The sequence below is a fragment of the Nycticebus coucang genome, chromosome 5 (assembly GCF_027406575.1).
Source record: "Nycticebus coucang isolate mNycCou1 chromosome 5, mNycCou1.pri, whole genome shotgun sequence".
Classification (NCBI taxonomy): domain Eukaryota; kingdom Metazoa; phylum Chordata; class Mammalia; order Primates; family Lorisidae; genus Nycticebus; species Nycticebus coucang.
Genome location: NC_069784.1, coordinates 55,026,551 through 55,047,471, shown reverse-complemented (window position 1 = coordinate 55,047,471; position 20,921 = coordinate 55,026,551). Strand labels below are relative to the sequence as shown.

At 46.8% G+C, this 20,921-nt stretch overlaps 1 protein-coding gene across 1 annotated transcript; it reads left to right on the top strand.

Annotated features, from left to right (window-relative positions):
* The first annotated feature begins 373 nt into the window (after positions 1 to 373).
* Positions 374 to 20,906, top strand: VPS72 (vacuolar protein sorting 72 homolog). Its single transcript, XM_053590771.1, has 6 exons — positions 374 to 588; positions 8,905 to 9,057; positions 9,261 to 9,375; positions 10,048 to 10,224; positions 19,559 to 19,703; positions 20,048 to 20,906. Exons 1-6 carry the CDS (start codon positions 472 to 474, stop codon positions 20,433 to 20,435), a joined length of 1,095 nt encoding a protein of 364 aa, XP_053446746.1. The 5' UTR covers positions 374 to 471; the 3' UTR covers positions 20,436 to 20,906.
* The last annotated feature ends 15 nt before the right edge of the window (positions 20,907 to 20,921 follow it).

Below are 20,921 nucleotides of genomic sequence, written 5' to 3'. Positions count from 1 at the left end.
CCCGGCCCCGGCCAAACTGCAACAACAACAAAAAAAAATAGCCGGGTGTTGTGGCAGGCGCCTGTAGTCCCAGCTGCTCGGGAGGCTGAGGCAAGAGAATCGCGTAAGCCCGACAGTTAGAGGTTGCTGTGAGCCGAGTGACGCCACGGCACTTACCGAGGGCGGTAGTGAGACTCTGTCTCTACAAAAAAAAAAAAAAAAAAAAAAAGAAAGAAAATTTGTTGACTTCCAATAATGGACTTAGGGTTGGGGATATCCTCATCAAGCCAGATAGGCAAATGCTAGGGCAGGAGGTGAGACCGAAGAGTAAAGAGGGTTCAGAGCGTGAAACTCGGCACTCCGCTGCTTCTGCCTGCGTACGCCCGACTTCTGCGGCTGACGGCCACCTGCAGGCAGGGGTGTAGAGCGCCGAGCTCGGAGAACAGAGCTGGGTTAGGGGCTGCTGGTGGTGGTGCGGTCTTTGTAGTCGTTATGAGTTTGGCTGGTGGCCGGGTCCCCCGGAAGACCGCTGGGAATCGGCTTTCTGGGCTCCTGGAGGCAGAAGAAGAAGATGAGTTCTACCAGACGACTTACGGGGGTTTCACTGAGGCAAGAGCCGGGCCCAGGAAGAGGGAGGGGAGGAAGCGGCGTCCTAGAGTGAGAAACCCGGGACAAAGAGGAAGGGGGCGAGGAATGGAGAGGCTCTGGGAGCTGATACCGAGATGGGTGGGCGAGTCGGAGCGATACAGTGGATTTCGACAGCAGAGAGCCCTGGAGGGGGTTGGAGGGTTCAGGGAAGCTGAAGCTCTCGGGAGACACCCCCAGAGTACGGCAAGTACTCACTATGCTTTTCTGGTTGCGTCTGTCACCGCACTGCTGACATCTGACTCACGCAGTGCACGTGGTAGTCACTGAGGGTATGTGTGCTTTGGCTTACTGGACTCTTATTCACCTGAGGTATAGAAAAGAACTGCTCCGGGGGCGGCGCCTGTGGCTCAGTCGGAAGGGCGCCGGCCCCATATACCGAGGGTGGCGGGTTCAAACCCGCCCCGGCCAAACTGCAACCAAAAAATAGCCGGGCGTTGTGGTGGGCGCCTGTAGTCCCAGCTACTCAGGAGGCTGAGGCAAGAGAATCGCTTAAGCCCAGAAGTTGGAGGTTGCTTTGAGCTGTGTGAAGCCACGGCACTGTATTGAGGGCCGTAAAGTGAGACTCTGTCTCTACAAAAAAAAAAAAAAAGAAAAGAACTGCTCCAGAAGTAGCGGACTTTCAAGTCTCCATATAAATAAATGTTTTCTCATATAACCCTTCCATGACTATTTTCTAAATGTCCTGTTTATTTTCTTCATAGTACATATTTCAATTTCAATTTGTAATTGGATTTGGCTTGATTACTAGTTTATACTTTCCTTTACATTGTAAAGTTTATAAAGTTAGAGATGGCTTGTTTTGTTCAACATTATACATTCAGTGGACTGGCACTTGCAAAATTTATTTATTTATTTGAGACAGAGTCTTACTGTTGCCCTGGGTAGAGTGCAGTGGCATCATAGCACGTAGCAACCTCAGTAGCTGAGACTTGAGCGATCTGCCAAGATGCCAGCTAGCTTTTTCTATTTTTAGTAGAGATGGGATCTTGCTTTTGCTCAGGCTGGTCTTGAACTTGTGAGCTCAAGCAATACACAGGCCTCCCAGAGTGCTGGGATTACAGACATGAGCCACTACACTTGGCGTACTTGCTAAATTTTATTGATTGGATCTATCTATTGACTAGGAGCTGAGCACCCGTAGCATGCCATCAGTGTTAGGCTCTAGGAAAGCGGACTATTAAAAGCACTGCCCTGCCCATGCATGTGCCATACCCCAGCTCTCCCAGTGGGGGAGCTGGTTGGGTTACTAGTCATTTAAAATACTGTGTGATAAGGACTAAAGAGGTAAATATAGGGTGCTGATAACACATGTGAACCAGAGTTATGACCTTCAGGATGATGTTTAAGAAGCAGGCAGTATGACAAGTAGTTCTTGGCTGGATGCAAAGCAGGAGGAGTATAAAGGTTAGTCCATGGAGGGGTGGGGCAGAGTGTAAAGTCTTGGAGATATTAGTGTGGCACCCATAAGTCTACTGTCATTCTCTAGAGCATGAAGAAGAATAGAGATGGTAAGGCCTTATGGACCATGTTAAAGAATTTTGCTCTTCCAGGCGTCCTCAAACTGCGGCCCACGGGCCACATGAGGCCGTGTGATTGTATTCCCTTTTTTTTTTTTTTTTTTTTGTAGAGACAGAGTCTCACTTCATGGCCCTTGGTAGAGTGCTGTGGCGTCACATAGCTCACAGCAACCTCCAACTCCTGGGCTTAAGCGATTCCCTTGCCTCAGCCTCCCAAGTAGCTGGGACTTCTTTTTTTTTTTTTTTTTTTGTGGTTTTTGTCTGAGGCTGGGTTTGAACCCGCCACCTCCGGCATATGGGACCGGCACCCTACTCCTTGAGCCACAGGCACCGCCCTTTTTTTGTTTTTTGGTTTTTTTTTGCAGAGACAGTCTCACTTTAGTGCCCTCGGTAGAGTGCCATGACATCACACAGCTCACAGCAACCTCCAGCTTTTGGGCTTATGCGATTCTCTTGTCTCAGCCTCCCGAGCAGCTGGGACTACAGGCTATTTTTTGGTTGCAGTTTGGCTGAGGCCGGGTCTGAACCCGCCACCCTCAGTATATGGGGCCGGCACCCCACTCACTGAGCCACAGGCGCCACCCCCGTTTTGTTTTTTTACTTCAAAATAAGATACATGCAGTGTGCATAGGAATTTGTTCATAATTTTTTTTTTAAACTATAGTCCAGCCCTCCAACCGGTCTGAGGGACAGTGAACTGGCCCCCTGTTTAAAAAGTTTGAGGACCTCTGGTCCAGAGTAATAAGGAGATCTCATCTTCAAGTTCCATGATTAAATTTGTACTTTAGAAAAAATACTCTGTAATGAGAATAGTTGGAAGTGGGCAGTGGCAATAGAGAAACATGGACAGGATGGTTCAAGAGAATTAAGGAAATAGAATCCAAAGGACTTGATGACTGACTAGGAATCGTTACTTACACATTCCTTTCTTTTTTTTTTTTTTTTTTTTTTGTGATTTTTTTTTTTTTGGCCGGGGCTGGGTTTGAACCCGCCACCTCTGGCATATGGGACCGGCGCCCTACTCCTTGAGCCACAGGTGCCGCCCTACTTACACATTCCTAACCAAGTATTTTAAAATAGAACTTTCTCATCCCTCCTCCATGTTCATTTTCCTATTCTTGTCATTTTATTATGCGTTATTTAATATCTACCCTTTGTACTTCCAAAAGGGATTTAAGGAGGCTCACAATATAAACAAAAAGTAAGAACAGTAAAAATAGAGACAGGCCAGAAGTAATTGTACCCTATGCTAAATGGTAATAGCAATTGATACTAAATTTAGCTGTGAGCTTCCTGGCAGCCAAACTTTGTATTTCTTTTTTTAGTAAGAAAGAAGCAAACATGTTCTTCAGGAGAGACAAACTTACTCAACATTAAATCCTAGGGAGAATTGTCATTATTTCCTTACATAAAGTAATAGGTTTGGCAGATGATATTAAAACATTTTCTTGGGCCGTGCCTGTAGCTCAGTGGGTAGGGCACTGCCCCCATATACTGAGGGTGGTGGGTTCGAACCCGGCCCTGGCCAGCTAAAACAGTAGTGGCAACTGCAACAAAAAATAGCCATGTGTTGAGGCAGGCGCCTGTAGTCCCAGCTACTTGGGAGGCTAAGGCAAGAGAATCGCTTAAGCTGAAGAGTTTGAGGTTGCTGTGAGCCGTGACACCACAGCTCTACTGAGGGTGACAAAATGAAACTCTGTCTCAAAAAAAAAAGAAACATTCTCTTACCTAATCATGTCTATTAATGACTCCCAATAAAAGCCAAGCAGTGATAGTAAATCTATAATTTAGTGAAAGTATTTTGATTGGGCACAATGCTACCCTCTAATGAAACGGTTTAGTACCAGATTAGAGCTCAGGGGATTAATGTGTTCCCAGGCTGGCTTTCACAAACAGCAGTTGGGAGGAAATGATGGTCATCAGTACAAGATTGAACTCTGGCTGTCTTGGAGTGTCAACCATCTGTATTATTTGCTTGATATCTGTCTCACAAGTGTTTTGTTCCTGTTTTCTTTCCAATGTGACTACCATGCTAGCCTTAACAAGGATCACCTCAGGTCTAGGTTGTACATCAGGTTGTCTACTCTAGCCTGTCTACCTCCAGTACCTTCTAAACTAACCCTTGTGTATACTTCCTTCAAATCTTCAGTGGCTCTCCATTATCCATAGTCAGGGGTCCTCAAACTTTTTAAACAGGGGGCCAGTTCACTGTCCCTCAGACTGTTGGAGGGCTAACTATAGTTAAAAAAAAAACAAAACAAAACTAGGAACAAATTCCTATACACACGGCACATACCTTATTTTGAAGTAAAAACAAAACGGGAACAAATACAATCACACTGCAGCATGTGGCCCATGGGCCGTAGTTTGAGGACCCTGGACGTAGTAGTATTTAACTGTTTGCCTGTCCCAAAACTTCTGAGGAAGATCATATTTCTCTCAGTAACTTTAGTTTACCTGTCAATGATTATCAAAACTGGGATGAGTAAGGAAATGGAGAGGATTGAGAATCACTGGCCTGCAGGTTAAAATCAAGTTTATTAGCCTTACATGTAAGTTTTTCCATAAACCAATATAACCTTTTCAGATATTCTTTTTTTTTTTTTTTAAAGAGACAGTATTACTTTATCGCCCTTGGTAGAGTGCCGTGGTGTCACAGCTCACAGCGCATCTCCAGCTCTTGGGCTTAGGCGATTCTCTTGCCTCAGCCTCCCAAGTAGCTGGGACTACAGGCACACGCCACAACACCCAGCTATTTTGTGTTGCAGTTTGGCCAGGGCTGGGTTTGAACCCGCCACCCTTGGTATATAAGGCCAGTACCCTACTCACTGAGCAACGGGCACCGCCCCAGATCTTATAGTTCTACAGGGCAGTCAGTGTTGGAAGGAGGCTGTGCTGGGGTCAAAGGCAGTCAGCCAAAAAGGAGGCTTCTTGCCAGAGATAAATTTGCTTTACTTAGGTCTAAATCCTTATTCTGTAATCATACTGTACACATTATTGTTTCTGCTCCTTTGTTCCTGCTATTCTATCTGCCCATGATTCCGTCTTCACTCTTGTCTAACTAAATACTACCAGTGGGCACGGCACCTGTGGCTCAAGTGGCTAAGGCACTAGCCACATACACCTGAGCTGGTGGGTTCGAATCCAGCCCAGGCCCACCAAACAATGACGGCTGCAAACAAAAAATAGCCGGGTGTTGTGGTGGCCGCCTGTAGTCCTAGCTACTTGGAAGGTAGAGGCAGGAGACTCGCTTGAGCCCAGGAGTTAGAAGTTGCTGTGATGCTACAGCGCTCAACCCAGGGTGACAGCTTGAGGCTCTGTCTCAAAATAAATACATAAATACTACAAATGTTTTTTTTTTTTTGTAGAGACAGAGTCTCACTTTATGGCCCTCGGTAGAGTGCCGTGGCCTCACACAGCTCACAGCAACCTCCAACTCCTGGGCTTAAGCGATTCTCTTGCCTTAGCCTCCCGAGTAGCTGGGACTACAGGCGCCCGCCACAACGCCCGGCTATTTTTTGGTTGCAATTTGGCCGGGGCGGGTTTGAACCCACCATCCTCTGTATATGGGGCCGGCGCCTTACCGACTGAGCCACAGGCACCGCCCAATACTACCAATGTTGGCTCAAGGCTGGGCGCAGTGTTAGCCCCTGTACTCTCAGCACTTGGGAGGCCAAGGTGGGCGAATTGCCTGAGCTCACGGGTTTAAAACCAGTCTGAGCCACAGCAAGATTTTGTCTTGAAAAATAGCTAGGTGTTGTGGCGGGTGCCTGTAGTCCCAGCTACTAGGGAGGCTGAGCCAAGAGAATCACTTGAGCCGAAGAGTTTGAAGTTGCTGTGAGCTATGACGCGACGGCATTCTAACGAGGGTGACATAGTGAAACTCTCAAAACAAAAAAACTATAGCTCAAATCCTTTAGAATCTAAAGCAGGATTCAGCAAACTACAACCTGTGGGCCAACGTTGCTCCACTGTTTTAATCTGGCCTTTACAGAAAAAGTTTCCTGACCCCTAATCTAAAGAATGAAAGTCTAGGCTCAGCACCTGTAGCACAGTGGTTATAGAACTGGCCACATGCACCAAGGGACCCGGGTTAGAACCCAGCCTGGGCCAGCTGAGCAACAATGACAACTGCAACAAAAAATAGCCGGGCATTGTGGCAGGCACCTGTAGTCCCAGCTACTCAGGAGGCTGAGGCAAAAGGATCACTTAAGCCCAACAGTTTGAGGTTGCTGTGAGCTGTGACGCCATGGCACTCTACCAAGGGTGACAAAGTGAGACTCTGTCTCGAAAAAAAAAGGAATGACAGTATAGGATTGTTTTATTTTGTTTTTCAAACCTGCCACCCCTTGGTATATGGGGCAGGCACCCTATTCACTGAGCGAAAGGTGCTGCCCTCAATTTTTTTTTTTTTGTTCGAGATAGAGTCTCACTTTGATGCCCTTGGTAGAGTGCTGTGGCGTCACAGCACACAGCAACCTCCAGCTCTTGGGCTTAGGCAATTCTCTTGCCTCAGCCTCCCACGTAGCTGGGACTACAGGTACCCGCCACAATGCCTGGCTATTTTTTGTTGCAGTTTTGGCTGGGGCTGGGTTCGAACCCGCCACCTTTGGTATATGGGGCAGGGACCCTACTCACTGAGCCACAGGTGCCGCCCTTTGTTTTGTTTTTTTGAGACACAGTCTCACTCTGTCATCTTGGGTAGAGTGCTGTGGCATCATCATAGCTCCCGGCAACTTCAAACTCTTGGGCTGAAGAGATCCTCTTGCCTCAGCCTCCTGAGTAGCTGGGATTATATGCACCCACCACAATACCCGGCTATTTTTTCTATTTTTAGTAGAGACTGGGTCTCACTTTTGCTCAGGTCTTGAACTCCTGAGTTCAGGCAATCCATCCGCCTTGGCCTCCCAGAGTGCTAGGATTACAGGCATGAGCCATAGCGCCCTGCCAAAGTCCAGGGTTTAGATTTTCTCATACTAAGAGGCCATACTGAGAATGCCTCTTCCCCTGATCTCCTATCATATTTCATTTCCACTTAATAGTTTACATATTGTGTTGTGTTTAAACTTCATTTTTTTTTTTTTTTTTTGTAGAGGCAGAGTCTCACTTTATCGCCCTCGGTAGAGTGCCGTGGCGTCACACAGCTCACAGCAACCTCCAACTCCTGGGCTTAGGCGATTCTCTTGCCTCAGCCTCCTGAGTAGCTGGGACTACAGGCGTCCGCCACAACACCTGGCTATTTTTTTGTTGCAGTTTGGCCAGGGCTGGGCTTGAACCCACCACCCTCGGTATATGGGGCTGGCGTCCTACCCACTGAGCCACAGGCACCGCCCTAAACTTCATTTTAAATTGTTTCTAAGGTGGGTCCAGTGGCTCCTGCCTGTAATCCTGGCATTCTGGGAGGCCAAGATGTATGGATCGCCTGAGCTCAGGGATTTGAGACCAGCCTGAGCTAGAGCAAGACCCCGTCTCTAAAAATAGCTGGGCATTGGCTTGGTGCCTGTGGCTCAAGCCGCTAAGGTGCCAGCCACATACACCTGAGCTGGTAGGTTTGTATCCAGCCTGGGCCCGCCAAACTACAATGACGACTACAACCAAAAAATAGCCGGGTGTTGTGGCGGGCACCTGTAGTCCCAGCTACTTGGAAGACGGAGGCAGGAGAATTGCTTGAGCCCAGGAGTTGGAGGTTGCTGTGAGCTGTGATGCCACGGCACTCAGACAACAGCTTGAGGCTCTGTCTCAAAAAAACAAAATAGCTGGGATTTTGGCATGCACCTGTAGTCCCAACTACTTAGGAGGCAGAGGCAAGAGAATTGATTGAGCCTAAAACCTGGAGGTTGCTGTGAGCTATGACCTCTCAGCACTCTACTGAGCGTGACAAAGTAAGACACTGTCTCAAAAAAAAAAAAAAAAAAAAATAGGCTCAGGTCCCCTATCACAGTGGTTATGGCCCCAGCCACATACACCAAGGGTGTTGGGTTCGAACCCGGCCAGGGCCTACTGGACAGCAATGACAACTGCAACAAAAAATAGCTGGGCGTTGTGGTGGGTGCCTATAGTCCCGCTGCTTGGGAGGCTGAGGCAGGAGAATTGCGTAAGCCCAAGAGTTTGAGGTTGCTGTGAGCTGTGATCACTACTCTATCGAGGGTGATATAATGAGACTATTTAAAAAAATAACGAAATAAAATAAATAAATAAAACAGTGTCTTTATAAGACTATGAGCCTTATAAAGCCCAAACCATATCTTTTTATGCTTGGGGCCTATAGCTCAGTGGCTTAGGGTGCCAGCCACATCTACCAGGGCTGGCGGATTCAAACCCAGCCCAGGGCCTCCCAAATAACAATGACAACTATAACAAAAAAACAAACAAACAAACAAACAAAATAGCTGGGTGTTGTGGCCAGCGCTTGTAGTCCCAGCTACTTGTGATGCTGAGGTAAGAGAATTGCTTAAGCCCAAGAGTTTAAGGTTGCTGTAAGCTATGACGCCATGGCACTCTACCGAGGGCAACAAACTCTGTCTCAAAAAAAAATAATAAAATAGTGTCTTTAAGAGACTATGAGCCTCATAAACATCAAACCATATCTTTTTGTTCCCCACTATTAACACAGTGTGTTACCGATAAAGGGCAGTTAATGTTGGAAGGAGATGAGTGTGGTGCTAGGGCAACTCTTATCAGGAAAATGGAGATTCTGTCCCTACTGAATGGATGTGAATAATTCCAGAGCCAACCACATCTCATCTCCCTGTGTCCTCAGGAATCAGGAGATGACGAGTATCAAGGGGACCAGTCAGACACAGAAGATGAGGTAGACTCTGACTTTGACATTGATGAAGGGGATGAACCATCCAGCGACGGAGAAGCAGAAGAGCCAAGAAGGAAGCGCCGAGTGGTCACCAAAGCCTATAAGGTGTAGAGGGATCTGGTTCTCCTGGATCTCCTTAATTCTTGTTCTCCCTCTCATCCGCTCTCAGAGCTATCCATGCAGTTCCATTTCCTACAATGCTAGTTTTCCCTTGTGACAAACCTAATCTTCTTTATCCTTATCTCTCTTTATTTCTCTCTTCCCTTTATTTCTCTCTTCCATCATGTTTAATGACTTTCTGTCCTCAGGAGCCTCTCAAGAGCTTGAGACCTCGAAAGGTCAACACCGTTGCTGGTAGCTCACAAAAGACCCGAGAAGAGAAGGTGCTGCTACCTCTAGAACTGCAGGATGATGGCTCTGACAGTGAGTAGGGATGTTTGGGGCAATTGACAAAATTGCAATATGGTAATAAAGTATCATGTTAATAACTATACTATGGTTATGTAAGGAAAATCCTTATTCTTAGAAAATACACATGGTAGGCCAGGTATGTGGCTCACGCCTGCAATCCTAACACTTTGGGAGACCAAGGTGGGTAGATGGCTTGAGCTCAGGAGTTTGAGACCAGCCTGAGAAAGAGCGAAACTCCTATCTAAAAAATAGCTGGGTGTTGTGGTGCCTGTAGTCCCAGCTACTTGAGAGGCTGAGGTAAGAGGATTGTTTGAGCCCAAGAGTTTGAGGGTGTTGTGAGCTGTGATGCCAGGGCACTCTACCGAGGGCAACAAAGTAAGACTGCCTCAAAAAAAAAAAAAGGAAATACACATTGAAATATTTAGGGGGAAAGGTCATTAATGTACAACTTTCAGATCATTCAGTAAAAAAAAACAATGTAAATGGGGCAAAATGTTAACAGTAGATGATGTGGGTAAAATTTGCATAGGTGTTATTTATACTGTTACTGCAACTTTATTGTAAAGTTGCGTCATAATCACTGAGCTTGAAATTATTCCCAAACCAAAAATTTATAAATAGATAAATAAGTAAAGTAGGAGGACATGAACTCAAAAATTTCTTCTTATCTGGTTCTCTTCCCAGGTCGGAAGTCCATGCGTCAATCTACAGCTGAGCACACTCGTCAGACATTCCTTCGGGTACAAGAGAGGCAAGGCCAGTCACGGAGGCGTAAAGGGCCCCACTGTGAGCGGCCACTGACCCAGGAGGAGCTGCTCAGGGAGGCCAAGATTACAGAAGAGCTCAACTTACGTTCACTGGGTCAGTCTGTGGTTTAGGTAGAGGAACCTGAGAAAAACAATGATCTGGAGGGAATCAAAAGAAAGAAATGGGGAGAGGAAATGACTAGGAACAGGGACCTAGGCATTTATGAGGGCTCCAAAGAACAAGCTTTATTGAGGTACTTTAGTATAAAATAAGAATTATATGGGGCCGCGCCTGTGGCTCAGTTGGTAAGGCGCCGGCCCCATATACCGAGGGTGGCGGGTTCAAACCCGGCCCAGCTGAACTGCAACCGAAAATAGCCGGGCGTTGTGGCGGGCGCCTGTAGTCCCAGCTACTCGGGAGGCTGAGGCAAGAGAATCACTTAAGCCCAGGAGTTGGAGGTTGCTGTGAGCTGTGTGATGCCATGGCACTCTACCAAGGGCCATAAAGTGAGACACTGTCTCTACAAAAAAAAAAAAAAAAAAAGAATTATATGGAAATGAGTTCACATCCTAGTTCTGCTATTCACTTGCTGTAAGACTGGAGGCATATATTTTTTTTTTTTACTTTTTTTTTTTGGCCGAGTCTGGGTTTGAACCCGCCACCTCGCCACCTCCGGCATATGGGACCGGCGCCCTACTCCTTGAGCCACAGGCGCCGCCCAAGACTGGAGGCATATTAACCTATTTGCAATCTTGCTTTCTTGTTCACAAAATGGGGGGTGATAATGCCTACTTTAATGATAATCATGAAAACAGAAGGTCAGTAGTTAGTTAGATAAATTGCTTTGCTTTTTTTTTTTTTTTTGAGAATCACTGTGTTGCTTTCAGTAGGGTGCTGTGCGTCACAGCTCACAGCAACCTCAAACATTTGGGTTTAAGCGATTCTCTTGCCTCAGCCTCCCAAGTAGCTGGGACTACAGGTGCCCACCACAAAACACCCTGCTATTTTTTTTTTTTTTTTTTGTAGAGACAGAGTCTCACTGTACCACCCTCGGGTAGAGCACCATGGCATCACACGGCTCACAGCAACCTCTAACTCTTGGGATTACAGGATTCTCTTGCCTCAGCCCCCCGAGCAGCTGGGACTACAGGCGCCTGCCACAAGGCTCAGCTATTTTTTTTGTTGGAGTTTGGCAGGGGCTGGGTTTGAACCTGCCACCCTCGGCATATGGGGCCAGCGCCCTACTCACTGAGCCATAGGCGCCGCCCACACCCTGCTATTTTTTCTTGTTGCCATTGTTATTGTTATTTAGCAGGCTTGGGCCAGGTTTGAACCCGCCAGTCCCAGTGTATGTGGCTGGTACCCTAACCACTGGGCTATGGGCACCGAGCCCACAAAACTTATTAAAAAAAAACCCACTTTACAGAATGATGAGGGTTTCAAATCATGAGAGGTACATGAGAAATTGAGGAAACAGTAGATTCGAACCTATCCATGTTTTCTGGGACATACTTTCACTGAGTGGAGTGGCAGATGGAATCACCTGTAGTATTTTTTTTTGTTTGTTTGTTTGTTTGTTTGTTTTGGCCAGGGCTGGGTTTGAACCCGCCACCTCTGGCATATGGGACCGGCGCCCTACTCCTTGAGCCACAGGCGCCGCCCTCACCTGTAGTATTTAATATGTTACTTTTCTCTTTCTGAATCCGTTTCTCTTTTTTTTTTTACCGAGTATATATAGTTGAACATGTGTAAGTGAAATACAATTTCATTATGGAGTAGAATATTATTTACCTGCAGTATCTGGGCTTGAACTCATTCCACTTTTTTTTTTTTTTCTTTTTAAGAGATAGAGTCTTACTCTATCGCCCTCAGTAGAATGCTGTGGCATCACAGCTCACAGCAACCTCCAACTCCTGGGCTTAGGCTATTCTCTTGCCTCAGTCTCCCCAGTAGCTAGGACTAGAGGCGCCCACCACAACGCCCTAGGACTAGAGGCGCCCACCACAACGCCCGGCTATTTTTTTGTTGCGGTTTGGCCGGGGCTGGGTTCAAACCTGCCACCCTCCATATATGGGGCTGGCACTCTACCCACGGAACCACAAGCACTGCCCAAGAGTTGGGCAACCCATTCCACTTTAATGATAGTTTTGAAACTTAAGTAACTTGACTCCAAAAGAATACAGTAATTGAGGAAAGATTTTGTTTAGCTCCAACATATTGAAGATATTGTTGCTTGGCCTGGGCGTGGTGGCTCACCCCTGTAATCCTAGCACTCTGGGAGGCCAAGGTCGGTGGATAGCCTGAGCTCACATGTTTGAGACCAGCTTGACAAAGAGTGAGAACTCGTCTCTAAACATAGCTGGGCGTTGTGGTGGGCACCTGTAGTCCCAGCTACTTGGGAGGCTGAGACCAGAGAATTGCTTGAGCCCAAGAGTTTGAGGTTCCTGTGAGCTATGACATAACAGCACTCTACTGAGGGAGACAAGTGAGACTGCCTCAAAACAAAAAAAATGTAGTCTCTTAACTCTTTTTCCATTATGTTGGTGTTAAAATGGGACATATATTCTTCTTTTTTTTTTTTTTTGGTAGAGACAGAGTCTCACTTTATGGCCCTCTGCAGAGTGCCGTGGCCTCACACAGCTCACAGCAACCTCCAACTCCTGGGCTTAAGCGATTCTCTTGCCTCAGCCTCCAGAGCAGCTGGGACTACAGGCGCCTGCCACAACGCCCGACTATTTTTTGGTTGCAGTTTGGCCGGGGCTGGGTTTGAACCCGCCACCCTTGGCATATGGGGCCGGCGCCCTACTCACTGAGCCACAGGCGCTGCCCCGCCGACATATATTCTTTATTTATATAAAAGCAATTCAGTGTATTTTTGTTTGTTTGTTTTTGAGACAGTCTCAAGCTGTTGCCCTGGATAGAGTGTCATGGCGTCATAGCTCATAGCAACCTCCAAGTCTTAGACTCAAGTGATCCTCTTACCTCAGTTTTTCTATTTTTATTTATTTTTTTGAGACAGAGTCACTTTGGCATCATAGCTCACAGCAACTTCAAAGTCTTGGGCTCAAGTGTTTTTTTTTCATCAGCCTTCTGAGTAGCTGGGACTATAGTCATCTGCCACAGTGCGTCGGCCTCCCAGAGTGCTAGGATTATAGGTGTGAGCCATTGTGCAATAGAGCAAGACTCTGTCTCTTAAAAAATCTGCAGTTTTGGGCGGCGCCTGTGGCTCAAGGAGTAGGGCGCCGGTCCCATATGCCAGAGGTGGCGGGTTCAAACCCAGCCCTGGCCAAAACAAACAAACAAACAAACAAACAAAAAAAAATCTGCAGTTTTTTGTTTGTTTATTTTGAGATACAGTTTCAATTTGTTGCTCTCGGTAGAGTGCTGTGGCATCATAGCTCATAGCAACCTTGAACTCTTGGACTCAAGTGATTCTCTTGCCCACCCAAGTAGCTGGGACTATAGGTGCCTGCCACAGTATGTTATTCTTTTTATTTTATTTTATGTATTTATTTATTTATTTATTGAAACCTAGTCTCAGTATGTTGCCCTCAGTAGAATGCCATGGCATCATAGCTCACAGCAACCCCCATCTCATCACTTAAACGATTGTCTTGCCTTAGCCTCCTAAGTAGTTGGGACTACAGGCACTTGCCACAACACCCGGCTATTTTTTTGTTTTTGCAGGTGTCGTTTAGCTGGCATAGGCTGGGTTCAAATCCGCCAGCCTCGGTACATGTGGCCAGTGCTGTGATCACTGTGCTGAGCGCTGAACCCTGCTGTTTTTTTAGAGATAGGGTCTCGCTCTTGCTTAGGCCGGTCTTGAACCTGTGAGCTCAGGCAATCCACCCACCTCAGTCTCCCAGAGTGCTAGGATTACAGGCGTGAGCTAGAGGTGGCGGGTTCAAACCTGGCCCTGGCCAAAAACTGCAAAAAAATCAAAATAAAAAAATAAACATAAAAAGGAAAATGGAAGGCCAGGCACAGTGGCTCACACCTGTAATCCTAGCACTCTGGGAGGCTAAGGCAGGTAGATTGCTTGATCTCAGGAATTTGAGGCCAGACTGAGCAAGAGTGAGACCCCCATCTCTAAAAATAGCTGGGCGTTGTGGTGGGTGCCTGTAGTCCCAGTTACTTGGGAGGCTAAAGCAAGAGGATCACTTGAGCCCAAGACTTTGAGGTTGCTGTGAGCTGTGATGCCACAGCACTTTACTGAGGGCGACAGAGTGAGACCCTGTCTCAGAAAAGAAAGGAAAATGACCAGGCATGGTGGCTCATGCCTATAATCCTAGCATGCTGGGAGGCCGAGGTTGAAGGATCACTTGAGATCAGGAGATCAAGACCAACTTAAGAATGATACTCCATCTCTACAAAAAGTAGAAAATTTAGCCAGTGTGCTGGCATGGACCTGTAGTCCCAGGTACTTGGGAGGCTGAGGCAGGAGGATCACGTAAGCTCAGTAGTTTGAGGTTGCTGTGAGCTGTGACATCACTCTACTCTAGCCAGGCAATAGAGCAAGACTCTGTCTCTAGAAAAAATAAAAATGAAAAGGAAAGTGAAGGCTGGAAGGGGCTGATGGATTGAATGAAAATGCCCTAAATGTACAGAAAAAAGAGGACAACAGAGTGGTAGAACAAACAGACCCAAAGGATCGGATTTTGTAGTCAGAGCTGGGGATGTATGATTGTTACTATTCCAGATATAAGAGAGTTTCTGGCAGTGACGTATTTTAGGCTGTAGCTAGAGTGGAATGGTATAACTAGAGTATCATCAACAAGAAGGTTTGTTAGATACTGAGGTGGTAAAGAAATTGTGGGGATGGAATGTTGACGGGGCTAACCACAAGCACATTGATGTCACCAGGTTGACCTGAGATGATAGGACTTGGGGTGGAGAGAAAAAGTGGACACCACTGCCAAAGTCTTCAGTGAGTGAAGAAGTGACCATGAATAGGAAAGAGAAGTTAATCTAGACTGTTGGCATAGGTCTCTAAAGAGAAGGGAGTTTGCAGGTGGGTGGAAGAATAGTGATCTAAAAGCTATGGCATCGGGCTCAGTAGGACCCAGGCGTATCCTGTGTGGGATGTAAGAGAATGAGCAGCCTCCACCAGAGAGCTGCAGGGTGGAGTAATGGCCTCAGAGAATGACCAGGTTTCCGGTAAGGTCAGTTGGGGAAGGAATGCTCAGTGAAGAGCTGGAGGGTATAGGGGAGCCAGCTAATTATAGAGCAGGAGTTCAAGAGGGTATAGGGGAGCCAGCTAATTATAGAGCAGGAGTTCAAAAGGGTACAGGGAAGTGTTGGAGAGGAGAGGGGTTGGAATATTGGCTCAAAGGAGAGAAAGCAGTATTACCCACCAGAATTGAAGTTCAAGAGAAGTCCAATCATTGGAGATGTTTCTAGAGTACTCTTTTTTTTTTTTTTTTTGTAGAGACAGAGTCTCACTTTATCACCCTCAGTAGAGTGCTGTGGTGTCACAGCTCACAGTAACCTCCAACTCCTGGGCTTAGGCGATTCTCTTGCTTCAGCCTCCGGAGTAGCTGGGACTACAGGCGCCCGCCACAACGCCCAGCTATTTTTGTTGTTGTTGTTGCAGTTTGGCCGGGGCCAGGTTTAAACCCACCACCCTCGGTATATGGGGCCGCTGCCCTACCCACTGAGCCAAAGGCACCACCAGCAGTACTCTTTTTTTTTTTTTTTTTTTTATGGTCAGACTTGAGAGGATTGTGTTCACAGTACCCACACTTGAGGACACAGAAATTTGGAGTTCTTCAGAGGAAAGGGATCAGGAATATTTTGATCTATTCATTAACAAACATTTGTTGAGTGCCTGTAATGTGCAGGATGCTTCATGACCCTGATAATCTGTAGGTAATATGAGTCACAGTTTCTGCCTTATGTGTATACCACCAGTGAATTGCCACAGAGTAATGTTATGGGAACAAGGCAGGTAACCAGAAGGATTGTGGTAAATTGAAGAGGAGTGCCTGACAGGAAGACTTAATTACTTAGCCCAGCTAATTGTTGCCCTGGAAGAATGCAGACCCAGGATTGCCAGATTTTCTTGTTTTTTAAGAGGGATCCAAAATCTCTTTAATTATTTATTATTATTATTTTTATTATTATTTTTTTTTGACACAGATCCTCAAGATGTCACCCTGGGTAGAGTGCTGTGGCATCACTGCTCACAGCAACCTTCAACTCCAGGCCTCAAACAATTCTCCTGCCCCCGCCTTCCAAGTAGCTGGGACTATAGGCGTGTGCCAGAACGCCTGGCTATTTTTTGGTTGCAGTCATCATTGTTGTTTGGTGGGCCCAGGCTGGATTCAAACCTGCTAGCTCAGGTGTATGTGGCTGGCTCCTTAGCTGCTTGAGCTGCAGGTGCCGAGCCTATTTATTATTATTTTTAATTTCCATATTTAAATATGATTTCCTTTTCTTTTCTTTTTTTTTTTTTTTTTGAGATAGCCTCACTGTGTTGCCTTTGGTAGAGTATCATGGCGTCACAGCTCATGGCAGCTTCAAACTCTTTTTTTTTTTTTTTTTTTTTTGTAGAGACAGAGTCTCACTGTACCGCCCTGGGGTAGAGTGCCGTGGCGTCACACGGCTCACAGCAACCTCTAATTCTTGGGCTTACGCAATTCTCTTGCCTCAGCCTCCCGAACAGCTGGGACTACAGGCGCCCGGCTATTTTTTTGTTGCAGTTTGGCCGGGGCTGGGTTTGAACCCGCCACCCTCGGCATATGGGGCCGGCGCCTTACCGACTGAGCCACAGGCGCCGCCCTCTTTTTTTTTTTTTTTGAGATAGAGTCTCACTATATTGCTCTCAGTAGAGTACTATGGCATCACAGCTCACAGCAACCTCAAACCCCTGTGCTTAAGCGATTCTCTTGCTTTAGCCTCCCAAGTAGCTGGGACCACAGGCACCTGCCACAATGCCCCAATATTTTTGTTGTTGTTATTGTAGTTATCATTGTTTAGCAGATCTGAGCCTTGTTTGAATCTGCCTGCCCCAGTATATGTGACCCGCACCCTAACCACTGAGCTATGGGCACCTAACCAATCCTCAAACTCTTGGGCTTAAGTGATTCTCTTGTCTCAGCCTCCCAAGTAGCTGGGACTACAGGCACCTACCACAATGGCTGGCTATGTATACATATACATACATACATATATATATATATTTTTTTTTTTTTTTTTTTTTTTTTAATTTTTTTGAGACAGAGTCTCAAGTTGTCACCCTGGGTAGAGTGCCATGGCATTACAGCTTACAGCAACCTCAAACTCTTGAGCTTAAGCGATTCTCTTGCCTCAGCCTCCCAGGTAGCTAGGACTACAGGTGCCCGCCACAATGCCTGGCTATTCTTTTTTTGTTGTTGCAATTGTCATTGTTTTAGCTGGCCCAGGCTGGGTTGGAACCAGCTAGCCTTAGTATATGTGGCTGATGCCCTACCCACTGAGCTATAAGTGCCACCCCCCCACCCCCACCTCCGCTATATTTATTTGTTGTTGTTGTAATTGTTATTATTGTTTAGCAGGCCCCAGTGGGTTCGAATCCGCCAGCCCCCATGTATGTGGCTGGCACCCTAACTACTGAGCTACGGGCTCGAAGCCTAAATATAATTTCCTAGTTTTGTTTTTTTTTTGAGACAGAGTCTCACTGTGTTGCCCTGTGTGTAGTGCGTAGCTCACAACAACCTCAAACTGTAGGCTCAAGTGATCTCTTGCCTCCACCTCCTGACTAACTGGGATGACAGGTGCCAGCCAGGATACCCAGCTAGGTTTTTTTAAGAGATAGGGTCCTGCTCTTGCTCAGGCTGGTCTCAAACTCCTGAGCTCAAGCAATCCATCCGCCTCAGCCTCCCAGAGTGCTAGATTATAGGCATGAGTCACCACATCTGGCTGGCAATTTCTTAATTCTTAAGTATCACCATCTAATTAAATTTTTATTTAAACACTGCATAGGCCAGATGAGGTGGCTCATGCCTGTAATCCTAGCACTCTGGGAGGACAAAGCGGGAGGATTATCTGAGCTCGGGAGTTCAAGTGACCAACCTGAGCAAGAGTGAAACCCCATTCTAAAACAAGCTGGGTGTTGTGGCAGGTGCCTATAGTTCCAGCGACTTGGGAGACTGAGGCAAGAGAAGCACTTGAACCCAAGAGTTTGAGGTTGCTGTGAGCTATGATGCCACAGCATTCAACCCCAGGGCCACTGAGTGAGACACTATCTCAGAAAATAAACAAACAAACAAATAAATAAAATAAAGATGGAACAGACACTTGAGTGGGCTGCCAGCTAGGAAACTCTGCCATAAGCCATAAGTATAGTAATACAAGAGTATACTAGGCCAAGGAGTGGCAAAATTGAGGGAGTGACTCAAAACCATGTTGTAGACTGGGCATGGTGGCTCAGGTTTATAATCCCAGCAGTCTGGGAGGCCAAGGCTGAAGGATTCCTTGAGCTCAGGAGTTGGAGACCAAGCCTGAGCAAGAATGAGATTCTGTCTCTACTAAAATAACAGAAAAGTTAGCTGGATGTTGTTGCGGGTGCCTGTAGTCATAGCTACTTGGGAGGCTGAGGCAGGAGGATTGCCTGAACCCAGGAATTTGAGTTTGCTATGAGCTAGGCACTCTAGTCTAGGCAACAGAGTGGGACTCTGCCTAAAAAAAAAAAAAGAAAAAAGGGCCGGGTGCAGTGGCTCATGCCTGTAATCCCAGCACTCTGGGAGGCCAAGGCAGTGGACAGTGCTTGAACTTAGAAGTATGAGACCAGCCTAGGCAAGAGTGAGACACCATCTCTAAAAAATAGCCAGGCAGTGTGGCAGGTGTGTATAGTACCAGCTGCTTGGAAGGCTGAGACAAAAGGAACATTTGAGCCTAAGAATTTGAGGTTGGTGTGAGCTATGACGCCATGGCACTCTACTGGGGGCAAGAAAAAAATAGTTGTATTGTCAGTGGTGAGAAGACACAGTGGGAACATAGATACTGATTTCGAAGGACTAGCATGTGGAAGCCAGATTAGACTTTTCTCCTTTATGGCTTTAAAAGGTAAAACTGTCATCAGGAAGTCTATTTCAGCTCAAAATAGGAAAGACCTCTGTAATGCTATAATGTGCCATTTGGACGGGAGAGAGTTGATAGAGCAATTATACAGGAGATTCTGGTATCTGGGGAAATTAAGAAGTCCTCATCAAAGGGTCCTTGCCAACATGGAGGCACTACAGTTCTGAGTGGCTGAGGGCCCCAGTGTACTTGACAAATGAAGAGAACAGGATGTGGAGAGGGGCAGGCAGAAAACCTAGGAAGTGGGAGGTGCCAGAGGGCCTTAGGGGACTTTCATAGTTGATGGGGTATTGGCAGTATGGCTGGGAAGATCTTGGGATAGAATGGTCATGTGGAAAAGGGGGGAATTCTGACCGACCAACCCTCGTTTCTTCCTTTGACCCTGAAGAGACATATGAGCGGCTGGAGGCTGACAAAAAGAAGCAGGTTCATAAGAAGCGCAAGTGTCCTGGGCCCATAATCACCTATCATTCAGTGGCAGTGCCACTTGTTGGGGAGCCGGGCCCCAAAGAAGAGACTGTCGATGTGGAAGGGTAAGTGAATCTCGAGGGGGAAGAGAGTCTGACTTCAGCTGTGTCTCTCAGCCCCATCTCACTTGGTTTCCTCATACAGCTCACCCTGACACTGGGATTTCTTTCAGATTCCTTCCTCCCTTCAGCTCATTTCTTTCTTACTCCTTTTCCTTTTAGCTTCTCTTCTCCATTTCTTTCTTGTTTTTTCTTCTAGCCTAGCTTCCTTTTCTCTGTCACTTAGTAGGTTCTCTCAGAATGTTCCCACTATCAGGCCTTTTTCTTTCTCTTTCCTCATCTCTCTGATTTCTTTCTTTATGTATTATCGTCTTGTCTCAGCTCTGTTTTTCTCTGTCTTTTGCCCTCAGACTTGATCCTGCTCCCACAGCTTCTGCATTGACTCTCCACGCTGGGACTGGACCCATCGTCCCCCCTACTCGCTGCTCACGTACTTTCATCACTTTCAGTGATGATGCAACATTTGAGGAATGGTTCCCCCAAGGACATCCCCCAAAGGTCCCTGTTCGGGAAGTCTGCCCAGTGACTCATCGTCCAGCCCTATACCGGGACCCCGTTACAGACATACCTTATGCTACTGCTCGAGCCTTCAAGATCATCCGCGAGGCCTACAAGAAGTACATTACTGCCCACGGACTGCCACCCACTGCCTCAGCCCTAGGCCCTGGCCCACCACCTCCCGAGCCCCTCCCTGGATCTGGGCCCCGAGCCTTGCGCCAGAAAATTGTCATCAAGTGAAGAGATGTCTAGTCTTTGCAAATCTCTTTATGGCCCTGACTCAGGGCTCTTGACTTCCCCCCTTTCTCTCCCTGTTTCTTTTTTTTTTTTTTTTTTTTTTTTGTAGAGACAGAGTCTCACTTTATGGCCCTCGGGTAGAGTGCCGTGGCCTCACACAGCTCACAGCAACCTCCAACTCCTGGGCTTAAGGCAATTCTCTTGCCTCAGCCTCCCGAGTAGCTGGGACTACAGGCGCCCGCCACAACACCCGGCTATTTTTTGGTTGCAGTTTGCAGGCGGGGTTTGAACCCACCACCCTCGGTATATGGGGCCGGTGCCTTACTGACTGAGCCACAGGCGCCGCCCCTCTCCCTGTTTCTTACCTTGTCATCTCTGTTCTTTACCCAGGCCTTTTCTTCATTTCCTTCTTCACTTTTTCCTCTAGTCCTACTGGTTTTGTTGTGTTTTTTAAATCTAATAAAATAGAAAATCCCTTTTGTCTGGTGT